Source organism: Oncorhynchus gorbuscha, linkage group LG23 (genome assembly GCF_021184085.1).
Source record: "Oncorhynchus gorbuscha isolate QuinsamMale2020 ecotype Even-year linkage group LG23, OgorEven_v1.0, whole genome shotgun sequence".
Lineage (NCBI taxonomy): Eukaryota > Metazoa > Chordata > Actinopteri > Salmoniformes > Salmonidae > Oncorhynchus > Oncorhynchus gorbuscha.
This window is the reverse complement of record NC_060195.1, coordinates 27,562,559-27,579,828: the sequence shown is the minus strand read 5'-3', so window position 1 is coordinate 27,579,828 and position 17,270 is coordinate 27,562,559. Positions and strand designations below refer to the sequence as shown.

The following is a 17,270-nucleotide window of genomic DNA, read 5'->3' as shown; positions in this document are numbered from 1 at the left end:
TCTTTGCGTAATGATTCGTTTTTTTGTACTGCTTCTCCCACATCTTAAACTAACAGAGAACAGTTTACATTAAACACGGTATTTATTGATGACATATGTTTTGGAAACAGAAAACATCAATCGAGAAGATTTGCAGATTGTCCGCCATAATCCATTTCTTCCCACTGCCGCTCACTGGGCTTCCTCTTACTAATTTATTTGGTAGCGCTAGGAAACGCCAACCGGATGCTTCACATTTTACATCCTGTGAAATATCTGTCTCATTGTTCTATCTATGACAAGAACTTCGAGCAGCAGCACAGTTCGCCATTTTGGAAGGCAGCTTTGTTCGTACACAAAAGTACAGATAAAACATCGGGTTTTTTTTTTGTTTCGTTTTTTAAAAACCTATTAGTTGTTTGGGGTGCATCAGTCGATAGATAAAGTGAGGACAGATGATTTGATGTGTAATACTACAATGTAAACATATAATTTTATATTAATCTTGCTAGCCTTCACGTTTCGTCGACGAACCAGGAAGCTAACGTTAGTAGGCTGGCTTGCCAATGTACAGATCGCTAGTTATTACTTTCTGAAAATTGTTGGCTTTGACGCTAACATTTATCAGATGCATGTTGTTGACGTTATCTGAAGAAGTTAGTCAAGCAGTTAGAAAGGTTTCACTTGGATTGTTGTTAATTTAGCTAGCAAGTTAACGTTAGGTAAATTAACGTAGCTAGCATGTTAGAACAAATACACCAGTCGGTGTCTGTAGAGGATAATTGACCCTGATTAGTTAGTTAGCGAATGCTAGAAAATATTGTACGCTATTTACTGGTTTATGGTTGAATTTACTTCATGACATCTAGAAGATTAACTATCTATATGTAGATTTGAATGATATTTTACAGTTTGTTGGCACTGCAGCTATCCATGTGACGTTAGCTCGTTTTAGCTATTAATGTGAACGTTCATCACTTGTGTGGCAGATGCGACAGGCAAAGCGAATTCGTTCCCCTGGCGTTTGGCTCAGTGAGTTCAGCTGGGTGGAGAGCCGAAAGCGCCAGAAGCGAGATGATTCGAATAGCAGTGCAAGGGAGAATAAATCTCGAAGACGTCAACAACCCCTCAAAACACATGAAGGGTAAATATGACCTAATTTCCTCCCCCACCCAACAGAACTATTATAGGCCCCACCCAACAGAACTATTATAGGCCCCACCCAACAGAACTATTATAGGCCCCACCCACAACCAATCCCTAGATCTCTTCCTTTTTACATCTGGCTGGTCATTCTGTCTCTTCAGTTATGTTGGTAGGATCCAGCAGCTATACACATGCCAAATGTTTTCACAGCAATATATTAATGTGGTGAGGACAAGCCATCATCTTATAAATAACTAGTGAAATCTAATCTCACAGCATACGTTAGGCCAATGTTTATTTCAGGAGAATATGGCTCTTTCCCTGCCCTTGACAGACGTGGTCACAATTAATTTTTGAAGTTGGAACTCTTTATTATTGGAAGTCGCTGTCATTTGCCAATATATCACTGTACATTTTATTGCTGGAAGGTAAAACCATGTCTGGTTTCTGTGTCTGTCTCATTGAGATTGTGCTTTGTGAGAGATGGAGGTTTATGGTGGAAGTTTCCAGGGCAGAATGGGTAGGGAAGCTCTAATAATAAGTCCCCCAGCAACGCAGACCTTTTCCTGGAAGAGACCTGATACCACCAGGGTGCCATCATGACTCTCTCTGACTCTGTGGGGCTCTGGAGGTCCAAAGACTCAGATCACATTCCCCTGCTGAAAAAGCTTCACAGATTCCTCACTGAACCAAAACAACTGTCGTAGCGGACACCTGTGCTTTCGATTTGTGTGTGTTGGTGTGAGAGAGGTAGAAGGGGATTCTGCTGTATTGGGGGGGGGGGTTGTGCTGTGCTTTGAGCACACATACATTCAAGCTGGCTGCTCATATTTATACGGTTGCTACATGATATGTACTAACAGCTCTTGAGACATATTGCCTGGCCAGTTTGTTGCGTCAGTTTACCCCCAAAACTAGGAATTTACACTATGCTCCACTATGTTAGGCTTTCACACCAAGAACCTCGGAGTGATGATGTTACACTCTGTAGTTGTAAATAAGCTTGTTACTAATTAAAATGTTATATATTAAGCCCCTTGGGATAGGGTGTCGGGGAGGACGTAGGTCCCGGCCATTAGAACCAAGCAGTGGGTAAGTAGGTAGGAGAAGGAGTCAGTCACTTAGCTATCTTGTTGTTTCTCTCTTTCAGGCACTACCTGGAGACCCACAGCCTGAACCAGCAGAGGATAGAGTCTAAGGACAGGAGGGCCAGAGAAGCCAGCCTGGAGATGGGCTACGACGAGGACAACAGGGCCGCCGCCACCAGGGACAGAGATCGGGAGAAGGACAAGGAGTGGCACCACTACAGCAAGTCATCAGGGCGGAGTGGCAAGAGTGGCCGTAGTAGCCGCCGAGGCCGGAGACGCAGCCCTTCTCATCAACGCTCCTCTTACTCGGTATGAGAACATCTTACAGTCTTCTCTCCTTTCCAACCAACTCCCTATATGGTTATTAGTGGTGTTAGCTTTTTCTTTGTCGATCTTTCTCAATATGTACCACAGTGAAACACAGATGGGTTAGAATTATGGATCCAATGTTAGTACCAGAATTCACTGAATACCATCTAGGCATAACTGTAGCAGACTAAGCACAAACACCTTTAGAAGGCTTCAATAAGAAGAGTCAAGGGAAAGGGAAACGTTATGTATCAGTCATTAACAGTCAGAAGATAACCAAAACTGTATCTTGAAAGACACAAAAATGCATATTCGCCTATTCTACTAGACTGATGGTTTATAATGTTTTGTACCGCTTACTTTGAGAAAGTCTCTCACATGAACCTTGTTGTTGCCATGTTTCTCTTCTGTAACACCCACTATGTGGTGACGCCCCCTATGCCTTTCTCTGGTGGGGCTGAATTTGAATGTGCTGCTCCCGCTGTGGTCCGCTGGCGCTGCCTGGTTCGCAACCCACCCACTCTGAATGGGCCGATCCATCCGAAATCTCTCCCCCACGTCCGATCCCCCCCTCTGCCCGCTGAATGAATGAATGGCACGTTCCGTCCCGTTGTGGTGGCCTGGCCTGGTGATGGTGTTCTCTCTGGGCCGGTGATGGTGGTTGATGGTTGATGATGGTGGTGATGGGACAACAGAGGAGCCATCATCGCAGGAGCAGGAAAAGATCCCGGAGTGTTGAGGATGATGACGAGGGTCACCTGATCTATCACAGGGGAGACATGCTAAGAGCCAGATGTATAGAATATATCACTTTTCTCTCTCTGTCAACTAGCTATCTGTTATGTTGTTGCTTTTTCATATGGTGTAATGTTGCAAAATTCTATTCTATTGTAGACACTTGTATGTTAGTGGGTAGGGTTTATCATTGTATTGTTAAATGTGGATTAGTTATTACACCTCACTACATAACATCATTATTAGTGTGATGTGTGTACTGTGTATTATGTTTTGTTGGCTTGGAGCCCTGTCCTGTTCTAGTTAGACAGTATAATGCTAAATCCATATCAAACAAAGCAGCTAGGCAGATTATGTGGCAGATCAGGTGTGATGGTAGTGGATGCCAGTCATCACTGCTCTGGTTCTAACTAATGCTCTTTATTCCCTGTAGATGAGATTGTGTCAACTCTAGGAGAAGGAGCCTTTGGGAAAGTCGTGGAATGCATCGATCACTCTAAGTAAGTCGCTCACTGGAAAGGTCTGGATGTCACTGTGACAATGCTACCCCTCTCCCCTTTCAATTCAATTTAAGGGCTTTATTGGCATGGGGAAACATATGTTACATTGCCAAAGCAAGTGAAATGGATGATAAACAAAAGTCAAATAAACAATCTAGAAAGTAACAGTAAAACATTACACGAACAAAAGTTCCTAAATAATATACATTTCAAATGTCTGGAAATAGTTCAAGTACAAAAGGGAAAATAAATAAACATGAATATGGGTTGTATTTACAATGGTGTTTGTTCTTCACTGGTTGCCCTTTTCTTGTGGCAACAGGTCACACATCTTGCTGCTGTCATTGCACAAAGTGGTATTTCACCCAATAGATATGGGAGTTTATCAAAATTGGTTGTTTTTGAATTCTTTTCGGGTCTGTGTAATCTGAGGGGAATGTGTGTCTCTAGTTTGGTCATACATTTGGCAGGAGGTTAGAAAGAGCATCTCAGTTTCCACCTCCATTTTATGGGCAGTGTGCACATAGCCTGTCTTCTCTTGAGAGCCAGGTTGGCCTACAGTGGCCTTTCTCAATAGCAAGGCTATGCTCACTGAGTCTACATAGTCAAGGCTTTCCTTAAGTTTGGGTCAGTTACAGTGGTCAGGTGTTCTGCCACTGTGTACTCTCTGTTTAGGGCCAAATAGCACTCTAGTTTGCTATGTTTTTTTGTTACTGCTTTCCAATGTGTCAAGTAATTATCTTTTTGTTTTCTCATGATTTGGTTGGGTCTAATTGTGTTGCTGTCCTGGGGCTCTGTTCACAAACAGACCCCACAGAGCCCCAGGACAGCAACACAATTAGACCCCACAGAGAAATGAAAATTTCATCAACCTTGTTGTCAAGAGACTAGTATGCTAGGAAGTGGTGTGCGATGTGACCAGAAGACCGCTTTGTCTGCCCCTTTTACGGCATCGTTGTATTGGTTCGCTCACTGGGATCCGATCCATTGTCCCGGGTGGTGGGCAAAACACAGTATCCGCTTCGGGAAACGGCTTGCTCAGTTAGCGGTGCGCGCTAAATAGCGTTTCAATCAGTGACGTCACGTGCTCTGAGACCTTGAAGTAGTAGTTCCCCTTGCTCTGCAAGGGCCGCTGCTTTTGTGGAGCGATGGGTAACGATGCTTCGAGTGTGACTGTTGTTGATGTGTGCAGAGGGTCCCTGGTTCGCGCCCGGGTATGGGCGAGGGGACTGTCTAAAGCTATACTGTTACACTTGCGGAGATCATCCATTCACCTACACTGCGTCTCACAAAGACATGGCAGTTGGGACCAAAAATCTAAAATTTGGACTCATCGGACCAAAAGCCCAATGGAAATCTGTCCAGTGTTTCTTGGCCCAAGCAAGTCCCTTCTTATTATTGGTGTCCTTTAGTTGTAGTTTCTTTGCAGCAATTCAACCATGAAGGCCTGATTCACCCAGTCTCCTCTGAACAGTTGGTGTTGAGATGTGTCTGTTACTTGAACTCTGAAGCATTTATTTGGGCTGCAGATTGACGCTGGTAACTCTAATGAACCTATCCTCTGCCCTAGAGGTAACTCTGGGTCTTCCTTTCCTGTGGCTGTCCTCATGAGAGCCAGTTTCATCACAGCACTTGATGGTTTTTGCGACTGCACTTGAAGAAATGTTCAAAGTTCTTGACATTTTCTGGATTGACTGATCTTCATGTCTTAAAGTAATGATGGACTGTTGTTTCGCTTTGCTCATTTGAGCTGTTCTTGGACCTGGTCTTTTACCAAATAGGGCTATCTATTGTATACCTACAGTGTGCTCTCAAACTTAATCTCTCTGTTTCTCTCTGTCGTTCTAATCTGAAAGCCTCAATCTCTCTCACAGTTAGATATGTGTGTCTCGTCTGTGATTTCAGAATTGGTTCTCGCGTGGCACTGAAGATCATTAAAAACATTGACCGGTACCGCGAAGCAGCCATGGCTGAGGTGGAGGTGCTGGAGCAGATGAACTCTCTGGACTGTGACCGGAAATAGTAAGTCACGACATGTTTTTAGAACAAGCCCCATACATAAACAGAAATCATGTAGACTTTCCATTAATAGGATGATATGCAGTCTCTCATACAAGTAGTTGGTTATCTGCCAGGCGTACACTTTAATTATGGATTGTAATTTAAATATCCCACTTTAATGATCGGTGTGTCATCAATATCAGACACCATTGTTTGTCTTGTCTAGCTACATAATCCACTAACTGTGATTCGCTCTGAATACGATTCTGCTAAATTACTGAAATGTAAATCCCTTCTCTCTCTCTCCCCCTCTTTCTTTCCTCCCCTCCCTCTCTCTCTCTCACTCCCCTCTGCCGTCTCAGTGGATGTGTGAGGATGCTGGACTGGTTCGACCACCACGGTCACGTGTGTATATCGTTTGAGCTGCTGGGGCTCAGTACCTATGACTACCTGAAGGAGAACAACTTCCAGCCGTTCCCAGTAGAACACATCAGGATCATGGCCTACCAGATCATCCGAGCCGTACGATGTGAGTAGTTACCATAGAATTACACTTTATAACATGCTGGAATAGTCATTTCATTGGATTTCTGTGGTAGTAAGCACCACCCACACTGGATAAGAGCAATGCTACATGTCTCAACTTAAAGGTTAGTGTGTGTTTCCCAAATGGAACCCTATTCTCAATCTAGTGCACTACTAAGTATTTAATTTGGGGGGGAATACGTCACCGTTTGGGAGACATACACTGTAAATGAAAAGCTGTTGGGTTATAGTGGGGACTTCAGAGTATATTCCATTGTACAAATGGTGTAATAGAACAAAGGGTTGTCTACTCTCCTGCCTGTGTTGACGATGTTCTCTGTGGCTGCTGTTTGTTTCAGTCCTGCATAAGAACAAGCTGACACACACTGACCTGAAGCCCGAGAACATTCTGTTTGTGGACTCAGAGTACGACATCAAGTACAATGCCAAAATGGTACGAGTCTGTTACCTGCCACATTGATCTGTGCTGACAAAACACTCACCATGAATGAACTGTGAAGTTGACTGATTTGGTTGTCACCCCTATTTGAATTTGTGTGCTGTCTGACTCAATCAAATGTATATTTGTCATGACTCATCTGCCCTACAGAAGCGCGACGAGAGGACGTTGAAGAACCCGGATGTGAAGGTGGTTGATTTTGGCAACGCCACATATGAACACAACCACCACACCTCCGTAGTGTCCACACGCCACTACCGCGCTCCAGAGGTCATTCTGGGTAAGACACATATGAACACAACCACCACACCTCCGTAGTGTCCACACGCCACTACCCCGCTCCAGAGGTCATTCTGGGTAAGACACATACTTCCTCAATGCTAATTCATGATATTACTGATGTTATGTGATAATGCTGCTTATCGTTGTTGTCTAATGAAAACTTAATCTTCAAAACAGAAACGATTAAAAACTTCAGAAGCTATTTGTAATACATTTTCTTGGTCTTAGAGTCCTGAAATGTTTAGAGTACATTAAGGGGAGTTACTGATTTCATTAAATGTACAAAACTGAAAATGAGGAATAACAGAGTTCCGGGGTTTTCATCAGACGGCGACATTACTCAGACCTAGACTGCATCCAGGTGGCATAGGGAACCATTTGGGCTGCATCCCTGTTTCTCTGTTGCTGATGTCACGCTTCTCTCTTCTCTCTCTGTGGAGTCTGGGTTGTAATGCTTCTCTCTCTGTGGAGTCTGGGTTGTAATGCTTCTCTCTCTGTGTAGATCTGTGGAGTCTGGGTTGTAAATGCTTCTCTCTCTGTGGAGTCTGGGTTGTAAATGCTTCTCTCTCTGTGTAGATCTGTGGAGTCTGGGTTGTAAATGCTTCTCTCTCTGTGTAGATCTGTGGAGTCTGGGTTGTAAATGCTTCTCTCTCTGTGTAGATCTGTGGAGTCTGGGTTGTAAATGCTTCTCTCTCTGTGTAGATCTGTGGAGTCTGGGTTGTAATGCTTCTCTCTCTGTAGAGTCTGGGTTGTAAATGCTTCTCTCTCTGTGTAGATCTGTGGAGTCTGGGTTGTAAATGTTCTCTCTCTGTGTAGATCTGTGGAGTCTGGGTTGTAAATGCTTCTCTCTCTGTGTAATGCTTCTCTCTCTGTGGAGTCTGGGTTGTAAATGCTTCTCTCTCTGTGTAGATCTGTGGAGTCTGGGTTGTAAATGCTTCTCTCTCTGTGTAGATCTGTGGAGTCTGGGTTGTAATGCTTCTCTCTCTGTGTAGATCTGTGGAGTCTGGGTATAATGCTTCTCTCTCTGTGGAGTCTGGGTTGTAATGCTTCTCTCTCTGTGGAGTCTGGGTTGTAAATGCTTCTCTCTCTGTGGAGTCTGGGTTGTAAATGCTTCTCTCTGTGTAGATCTGTGGAGTCTGGGCTATAATGCTTCTCTCTCTGTGGAGTCTGGGTTGTAAATGCTTCTCTCTCTGTGGAGTCTGGGTTGTAAATGCTTCTCTCTCTGTGGAGTCTGGGTTGTAATGCTTCTCTCTCTGTGTAGATCTGTGGAGTCTGGGCTTCTCTCTCTGTAATAGATCTTTGTAAATGCTTCTCTCTGTGGAGATCTGTCTGGGTTGTAATGCTTCTCTCTCTGTGTAGATCTGTGTCTGGGTTGTAAATGTCTGGGTCTGTAATGCTTCTCTCTGTGGAGATCTGTGGAGTCTGGGTTGTAAATGCTTCTCTCTCTGTGTAGATCTGTGGAGTCTGGGTTGTAAATGCTTCTCTCTCTGTGGAGTCTGTGGAGTATGCTTCTCTCTCTGTGGAGTCTGGGTTGTAAATGCTTCTCTCTCTGTGTAGATCTGTGGAGTCTGGGTTGTAATGCTTCTCTCTCTGTGGAGTCTGGGTTGTAAATGCTTCTCTCTCTGTGTAGATCTGTGGAGTCTGGGTTGTAAATGCTTCTCTCTCTGTGGAGTCTGGGTTGTAATGCTTCTCTCTCTGTGTAGATCTGTGGAGTCTGGGTTGTAATGCTTCTCTCTCTGTGTAGATCTGTGGAGTCTGGGTTGTAAATGCTTCTCACTGTGGAGTCTGGGTTGTAAATGCTTCTCTCTGTGTAGATCTGTGGAGTCTGGGCTATAATGCTTCTCTCTCTGTGTAGATCTGTGGAGTCTGGGTTGTAAATGCTTCTCTCTCTGTGGAGTCTGGGTTGTAAATGCTTCTCTCTCTGTGTAGATCTGTAGAGTCTGGGTTGTAATGCTTCTCTCTCTGTGGAGTCTGGGTTGTAAATGCTTCTCTCTCTGTGTAGATCTGTAGAGTCTGGGTTGTAATGCTTCTCTCTCTGTGTAGATCTGTGGAGTCTGGGCTATAATGCTTCTCTCCTCTGTGTAGATCTGTGGAGTCTGGGTTGTAAATGCTTCTCTCTCTGTGTAGATCTGTGGAGTCTGGGTTGTAAATGCTTCTCTCTCTGTGGAGTCTGGGTTGTAAATGCTTCTCTCTGTGTAGATCTGTGGAGTCTGGGCTATAATGCTTCTCTCTCTGTGTAGATCTGTGGAGTCTGGGTTGTAAATGCTTCTCTCTCTGTGTAGATCTGTGGAGTCTGGGTTGTAATACTTCTCTCTCTGTGGAGTCTGGGTTGTAATACTTCTCTCTCTGTGGAGTCTGGGTTGTAATGCTTCTCTCTCTGTGTAGATCTGTGGAGTCTGGGTTGTAAATGCTTCTCTCTCTGTGGAGTCTGGGTTGTAAATGCTTCTCATCTAATGTAGATCTGTGGAGTCTGAATAATGCTTTCATCTCTGTGTAGATCTGTTCTGGGCTATGCTTCTCTCTCTGTGGAGTCTGGGTTGTAAATGCTTCTCTGTGTAGATAGGTGGAGTCTGGGTTGTAAATGCATTCTCAGTGTAATCTGTGGAGTCTGGGTTGTAAAAATCTGTGGAGTCTAATAATGCTTCTTTGTATGGAAAGATATTTTCTCTCTGTGTAGATCTGTGGAGTCTGGGTTGTAATGCTTCTCTCTCTGTGTAGATCTGTGGAGTCTGGGCTGTAATGCTTCTCCCTCTGTGGAGATCTGTGGAGTCTGGGCTGTAATGCTTCTCCCTCTGTGGAGATCTGTGGAGTCTGGGCTGTAATGCTTCTCCCTCTGTGTAGATCTGTGGAGTCTGGGCTGTAATGCTTCTCCCTCTGTGTAGATCTGTGGAGTCTGGGCTGTAATGCTTCTCCCTCTGTGTAGATCTGTGGAGTCTGGGCTGTAATGCTTCTCCCTCTGTGTAGATCTGTGGAGTCTGGGCTGTAATGCTTCTCCCTCTGTGTAGATCTGTGGAGTCTGGGCTGTAATGCTTCTCCCTCTGTGTAGATCTGTGGAGTCTGGGCTGTAATGCTTCTCTCTCTGTGTAGATCTGGGCTGGGACCATGCCTGTGACGTGTGGAGTCTGGGCTGTATCCTCATAGAGTACTACCTGGGATCAACTCTCTTCCAGGTGGGGGACTGTCAGCTATCCATAGTATCATCATACTAATGATACCTTCTGAATCATGTATTCATCTCAAGCTGTTCTATGCATAGGTAGATCACAGGGGTTTTCCTGCATAGAAAAGGTAAGTGTTATTAAGGGTCGCCTAAGTCCATACAGTAAAAAACTTTTTTTTTAAATATAATAATCATAATTTGTATGGAAAGATATTTTCAGTGTAAACTTGAAACGACTAAAACCAGATAATGTATGTGGAAAATATCTATATTTTTTAAATAAGATATATTTGAGAACTATTAATTGCTTAAATAAAAGCTACACAGTCAGCGAGAATCTGAAATTTAAAAAATGATCCCTTCAGGGCTCTTTTGTCATGGCATGGGGCCCCCATTGATTTTGTTATATGGTTTAAGACACTCAGATAGCATAAGAACACGGCATAATCCATGGCAAAATGTGTAGATTCACTGGAAATTAGCTTTGAAACCGCAAATGTGTGGAATTGCAGGAAATTAGTTTTAGAACAACAACATTTTGTTATTGCGGCCAATAGAGCTTTCAAATTTGCCACCACACCCACCACCTAAGCCCTATTTTGATCCAGAAAACCTCTGGCTCACTGTGTCCTGGGCGTAACGTTAGACTCCTCTCTGTGGCTCTTGTGTTCTCTCCTCCAGACCCACGACAGTAAAGAACACCTGGCTATGATGGAGAGGGTCCTGGGCCCCATACCGGTACATCTCCTGCAGAAAACCAAGAAGCGGCGGTATGTCCATCGGTACCAGCTGGACTGGGATGCACTCAGCTCCTCTGGGAGATACGTGCGGAAACACTGCAAACCACTCAAGGTAAGGAGGGCCTCCAGCAATATGGCCAACCTATTCTGTTTCCTCAATTCATTTAATGGAACTGACCCTATAGATACCTGTGATATAAAGACGTCTGAATCACAGTGTTGTTGTGGTCATTGATATCAATAAATTTGACCATCTCCTCCCCTCTCTCCTCCACCTCTTCCATCCCCTCAGCAATACATGATGGTCCAGAGCTTGGACCACGACCAGCTGTTTGACCTGATCCAGAAGATGCTGGAGTACGACCCAGCTAAACGCCTCTCCCTGGACCAGGCTCTCAGACACCCCTTCTTCACCTGCCTACGCAAGGACACCAGGAAATGACCTTTAACCCCAGCGTGGACCCCAACCTGACCCTGCCTATCATCGTGACAATCATCACAACCGTTGTGACCATGACCATCACCATGACGACTGTGATGATTGACGATCGCCATAGGCCTACATTGACTCTCCGGGAGAGATTGTTTACCTCTGGCTGTATCAGTCCGCCCACGTGGCTTTTGTCCATTGCTGTCATGCTAGTTAGTGTTAATATATTGCGAGTTGTATCGTTGTAGCAACCAGGTTCACTGATGAAGCTGGTGCGTTATTCTATGGGCTGTCGGACTTAATCAGTTAGCTCCAGTTAACGTCGTTTTTTTAATTGCGATTTATCGCATTGCCTAAATGCTTTCCAAAGACACTGAAAACATCCCAAATACATAAACTATTCAGCTAAAAACTAGTTGACATTGAGGTTAAAGAAAGTGTGCTTTTTCAACTTACATAATTCTGCTAACTGTTAGGCAAAATCAAGATGTCAATATTCTTGTAATGTTTTTGTATAAAAAAATCTTACATTTCACCTTAATTTGAGCAAATTCAGAATTTGCGATTAATCAAAGCAAATCTTGTAACTCACTGGATGATATTTTTGTCTGACTGCCCTGAGTTTTTTTCCCAAGTCTCTTTTTTCAGTATGACTGGATTTGTAACTTTTGGAATATCGCTGTGTGTTTGCATTTGTCAATAAAAACGCAGTTATGTCACAACACAATGCCACAGATGTCTCATGTTTTGGGGGTGATTGCAGTTGGCATGCTGACTGCAGCAATGTCCCCCAGAGCTGTTGCCATATAATTTAATGTTATTTTTTTCCAATAAGCCCCTTCCAATGTCGATTTAAAGAATTTTGCGGTACATCCAACCGGCCTCACAACCACAGACCACATGGAACCGAGCCAGAACCTCCACATCCGCTTCTTCACTTCACCTGTGGGATCGTCTGAGACCAGCCACCGGGACAGCTGATGTAACTGGGTTTACAATTATTGCACAAACTCAGAAACCCTCTCAGAGAAGCTCATCTGCTTGCTTGTCGTCCTCACCAGGGTCTTGACCTGACTGTAGTTCGGCATTGTAACTTCAGTGGGCAAATGTTAGCCTTCAATGGCCCTGGCACAGAAAAGTGTGGTTTCAACTACCGGACAGATGGTGGACAGCGCGTGGGTGAGGAGCTTGCTGATGTCAATGTTGTAAACTGCCTCATGGTGATGGTGGGGTTATGGTATGGGCAGGAATAAGCAACAGATAACAAACACAATTGCTTTTTATCAATGGCAATTTGAATGCACAGAGAAACAATGACGAGATCCTGAGGCCAGTTGTCGTGCCGTTCACCCGCCGCCATCACCACATGTTTCAGCAGGACATCCTGTTGCAAGGATCTGTACACAATTCCTGGAAGATGAAAATGTCCCAGTTCCTCCATGAACTGCATGCTCACCAGACATGTCACCCATTGTACTTGTTTGGGATGCTCTGGATCGACGTGCACGACACCATGTTCCTGCCAATATCCAGCAACTTCGTACAGCCATGGAAGAGGAGTGGGACAACACTCCACAGGGCGCAATCAAAAGCATGATCAATTCTATGCGAAGGAGATGTGTCGCGATGAACGAGGAAAAAGGTGGTCACACCAGATACTGACTGGTTTTCTGATCCACGGCCATGCCTTTTAAAGGTACTGTATCTGTGACCAACAGATGCATATCTGTATACCAGTCATGTGAAATCCATAGGTCAGGGCCTAATGAATTCATTTAAATTGATTGATTTCCTTATATGAACTGTAACTCTGTAAAATCTTTGAAATAGTTGTATGTTGTGTTTTTATGTTTGTTCAGTGTATAGCAGTGGAGGCTGCTGAGGGGAGAACGACTCATAATAATGGCCGGAGCAGCGCAAATCGATTGGCATCAAAAACCTGGAAACCATGTGTTTAATGTATTTGATACCATTCCACTGATTCTGTTCGTCATTGCCACGAGCCCATCCTCCCCAATTAAGGTGCCACCAACCTCCAGTGGTGTATACAGTGACAAGAAAAAGTATATGAACCCTATGGAATTACCTGGATTCCTGGATAAATTAGTCAGAAAATTTGATCTGATCTTCATCTTAGTCACAACAATAGACAAACACAATATGCTTAAACTAATAACACTAATTATTGTATTTTTCTTGTCTATATTGAATACATCTTTTAAACAATCACAGTATATGTTGGAAAAAGTATGTGAACCCCTAGGCTAATGACTTTTCCAAAAGCTAATTGGAGTCAGGAGTCAGCTAACCTGGAGTCCAATCACGTAGATGAGATTGGAGATGTTGGTTAGAGCTGCCCTGCCCTATAAAAAACACACAAATGTTGAGTTTACTATTCACATGAAGCATTGTTGGATGTGAACCATGCCTTGAACAGAAGAGATCGCAGATGACCTAACTAAGATTAGGAATTGTTGACTTGCATAAAGCTGGAAAGGGTTACAAAAGTATCTCTAAAAGCCTTGATCTTCATCAGTCCACGGTAAGACAAACTGTCTGTGACTGGAGAAAGTTCAGCATTGTTGTTACTCTTCCTAGGAGTGGCCATCCTGCAAAGATGACTGCAAGAGCACAGCGCAGAATGCTCAATGAGGTTAAGAAGAATCCTAGAGTGTCAGCTAAAGACTTACAGAAATCTCAGGAACGTGCTAACATGTGTGTTGACGAGTCTACGACACGTAAAATACTAAACAAGAATGGTGTTTATGGAAGGACACCACGGAAGAAGCCACTGCGGTCCAAAAAAAACATTTCTGCACGTCTGAAGTTCGCAATAGAGCACCTGTGTCACGCCTTGGTCATTGTATTTTGTAATTTTGGTATATGTTTGGGTAGGCCAGGGTGTGACATGGGTTTATATGTTGTGTTTCGTATTGGGGTTTGTATTAATTGGGATTGTGTATGATTAAGGGTGTGTCTAGTTAGGCTTGGCTGCCTGAGGCGATTCTCAATTGGAGTCAGGTGATTCTCGTTGTCTCGGATTGGGAACCGTATTTGGGTAGCCTGAGTTCGCGTTGTATTTTGTGGGTGTTTGTTCCTGTTTCTGTGTAGTCACCAGATAGGCTGTAATTAGTTTCGTTTGTTGTTTTCTTATATCAGTTATTTCATGTACCGCGATACTTTCATTAAAGTCATGAGTAACCTACAAGCTGCATTTCGGTCTGACTCTCTTCTTACAGCAGACGAACGTCGTTATAACCTGGATGTTCCACAGCGCTACAGGTAAAATATTCTGTGGACAGATTAAACTAAAGTTGAGTTGTTTGGAAGGAACACACAACACTATGTGGAGGGGGAAAAAAGGCACAGCACACCAACATCAACATCTCAACCCAACTGTAAAGTATGGGGGAGGGAGCATCATGGTTTGAGGCTGCTTTGTTGACTCAGGGCTGGACAGCTTGCTATCATCGACATAAATTAATTCCCAAGTTTATCAAGACATTTTGCAGGAGAATGTAAGGCTATCTATCCTTCAATTGCATCATCCAAGTTCTGAGCTTCAACAGGACAACAACCAAAAACACAAGTAAATCAACAACCCCTCAATGCTGTGGTATGACCTCGGGCGGTTCACACCAGACACCCTAAGAATATTGCTGAACTGAAACAGTTTTGTAAAGCTGAATGGTCGAAAATTCCTCCTAACTGTTGTGCAGGTCCGATCCGCATTGACAGAAAACATTTGATTGAGGTTATTGCTGCCAAAGGAGGGTCAACCAGTATTAAATCCAATGGTTCACATACTTTTCCCACCCTACACTGTGAACGTTTAAACAGTGTGTTCAATAAAGACATGACAACGTATAATTGTTTGTGTTATTAGTTTAAGAGGACTGTTTGTCTATTGTTGTGACTTAGATGAAGATCAGCTCAAATTTGAGGACCAATTTATGCTGAAATCCAGGTAATTCCAAAGGGTTCACACACTTTGTCTTGCCACTGTATGTCTGTCTTATTCATGGGTTTGTGTTCAGCCCAATAACTAGGGGTTCTGCCTTTTCACTCTAAAATGTGCAATTTTTGTAATAGGAAAAACAACTAAATTGTATGTTCTGTCCATAATGATCCTTCAATCACATCAGGAGACGATTTTTGAGGTCTGGGAAAAATCCCAAAAATCTTGACTTGTGTGAAGTTGCACTTTAATTCAAGTGTGCAGGCACCTAGCACTGTTTGGTTGGCTGTGTTCCTGTAGCAAACAAGCTGTAGTCTGCAAAAGAAATAGTCACTGGACTGGTGCAAATAATCATGCAGCCTGGTAGGCATAGGCTACTTTGTAGCTAGTTAACATTTAATAGAAAAGGGTTTTGGGAAAGCCTTTACCAGAAGATGGTTAGGGATATGGTTAGGCCTATGGTTAGGCCTATCATTAGCATTGCTATATTTTTCCTGTTTGAAACCTGGATGTTGTAATTCATATTACAAGGCATGTCTTACCTTTTTTCAAAGTAGCCTATAGACTTTGAATTTCTATCAGCATGTTGCATGTGCAACAAGAGGGGGAAAAAACTCTAGACCGCCTTTACTTCAATCAGAGACTTGTACAAAGCTCTCCCTCGTGCTCCATTTGGCAAATCTGTCCATTATATCCTCCTGATTCCTGCTTACAAGCAAAAACTAAAGCAGGAAGTACCAGTGACTCGCTCAATACGGAAGTGGTCAGATGATGCGGATGCTACACTACAGGACTGTTTTACAGCACAGACTGGAATATGTTCCGGGACTCATCCGATGGCATTGAGGAGTTTACCACATCAGTCACTGGCTTAATAAGTGCAGCGATGATTTCGTCTTCACAGTGACCATACATACATACCCCAACCAGAAGCCATGGAATACAGGAAACATCTGCACTGAGTTAAAGGGTAGAGCTGCAGTTTTCAACTAGCGGGACTCTAACCCGGACGCTTATAAGAAATCCCGCTATGCCCTCAGATGAACCATCAAACAAGCAAATTACCAGGACGTGCACTCCGAGCATGCGCTGACCAACTGGCAAGTGTCTTCACTGACATTTTAAACCTGTGCCTGGCAGAGTCTGTAATACCTGCATTTTTCATGCAGAACCCTATAGTCCCTGTGCCCAAGAACACCAAGGTAACCTGCCTAAATGACTACCGACCCGTAGGACTCATAGCCATGAAGTGTTTTGAAAGGCTGGTCATGGCTCACATCAACACCATCATCCCAGACACCCAAGACCCATTCCAATTTGCATACCGCCACAACAGATCCACAGATGATGCCATCTCTATTGCATTCAACACTGCCCTTTCCCACCTGGACAAAAGGAACACCTATGTGAGAATTGACTACCGCTCAGCGTTCAACACTATAGTGCCCTCAAGGCCCATCACTAAGCTTAGGGCCCTAGGACTAAACACCTCCCTCAGCAACTAGATCCTGGACTTCCTGACAGGCCACCTCCAAGTGGTAAGGGTAGGCAACAACACATCTGCCATGCTGATCCTCAACAAGCAGGCCCCTCAGGGATGTGTGCTTATTCCACTCCTGTACTCCCTGTTCACCCATGACTGCATGGCCAAGCACAACTCCAACACCATCATTAAGTTTGCAGACGACACAACAGTGGTAGGGCTGATCACCGACAACGATGAGACAGCCTATAGGGAGGAGGTCAAAGACTTAGAAGTGTGGTGCAAGGTCAACAACCTCTCCCTCAACGTGATCAAGACAAAGGAGATGATCGTGATAAATATCTTGGACAGAAGCTTTGAGGCAGTTATTTTACTAAGATGTCGTCTTATGCGTTCTCCTGTTCATTGTTCCAGTCATATTTGAAAACCACGATAGTTGTTACATCTTTGAATCTCCCTTCTTTGTAAATGTAT

The 17,270-nt window shown here is 43.8% G+C and overlaps 1 protein-coding gene across 5 annotated transcripts; it reads left to right on the top strand.

Annotated features, from left to right (window-relative positions):
- The first annotated feature begins 266 nt into the window (after positions 1-266).
- Positions 267-12,079, top strand: clk4a (CDC-like kinase 4a). 5 transcript variants are annotated; one of them, XM_046323527.1, is made up of 12 exons: positions 267-424; positions 969-1,123; positions 2,276-2,522; positions 3,218-3,317; positions 3,691-3,757; positions 5,663-5,779; positions 6,121-6,287; positions 6,643-6,737; positions 6,894-7,023; positions 10,113-10,195; positions 10,867-11,037; positions 11,218-12,079. In XM_046323527.1, exons 2-12 carry the CDS (start codon positions 969-971, stop codon positions 11,365-11,367), a joined length of 1,482 nt encoding a protein of 493 aa, XP_046179483.1. In that variant the 5' UTR covers positions 267-424; the 3' UTR covers positions 11,368-12,079. The 5 variants fall into 5 exon arrangements, with proteins under 5 accessions (XP_046179483.1, XP_046179486.1, XP_046179485.1 ...); XM_046323530.1 differs by having other exon boundaries at positions 268-459; XM_046323529.1 differs by having other exon boundaries at positions 268-525.
- The last annotated feature ends 5,191 nt before the right edge of the window (positions 12,080-17,270 follow it).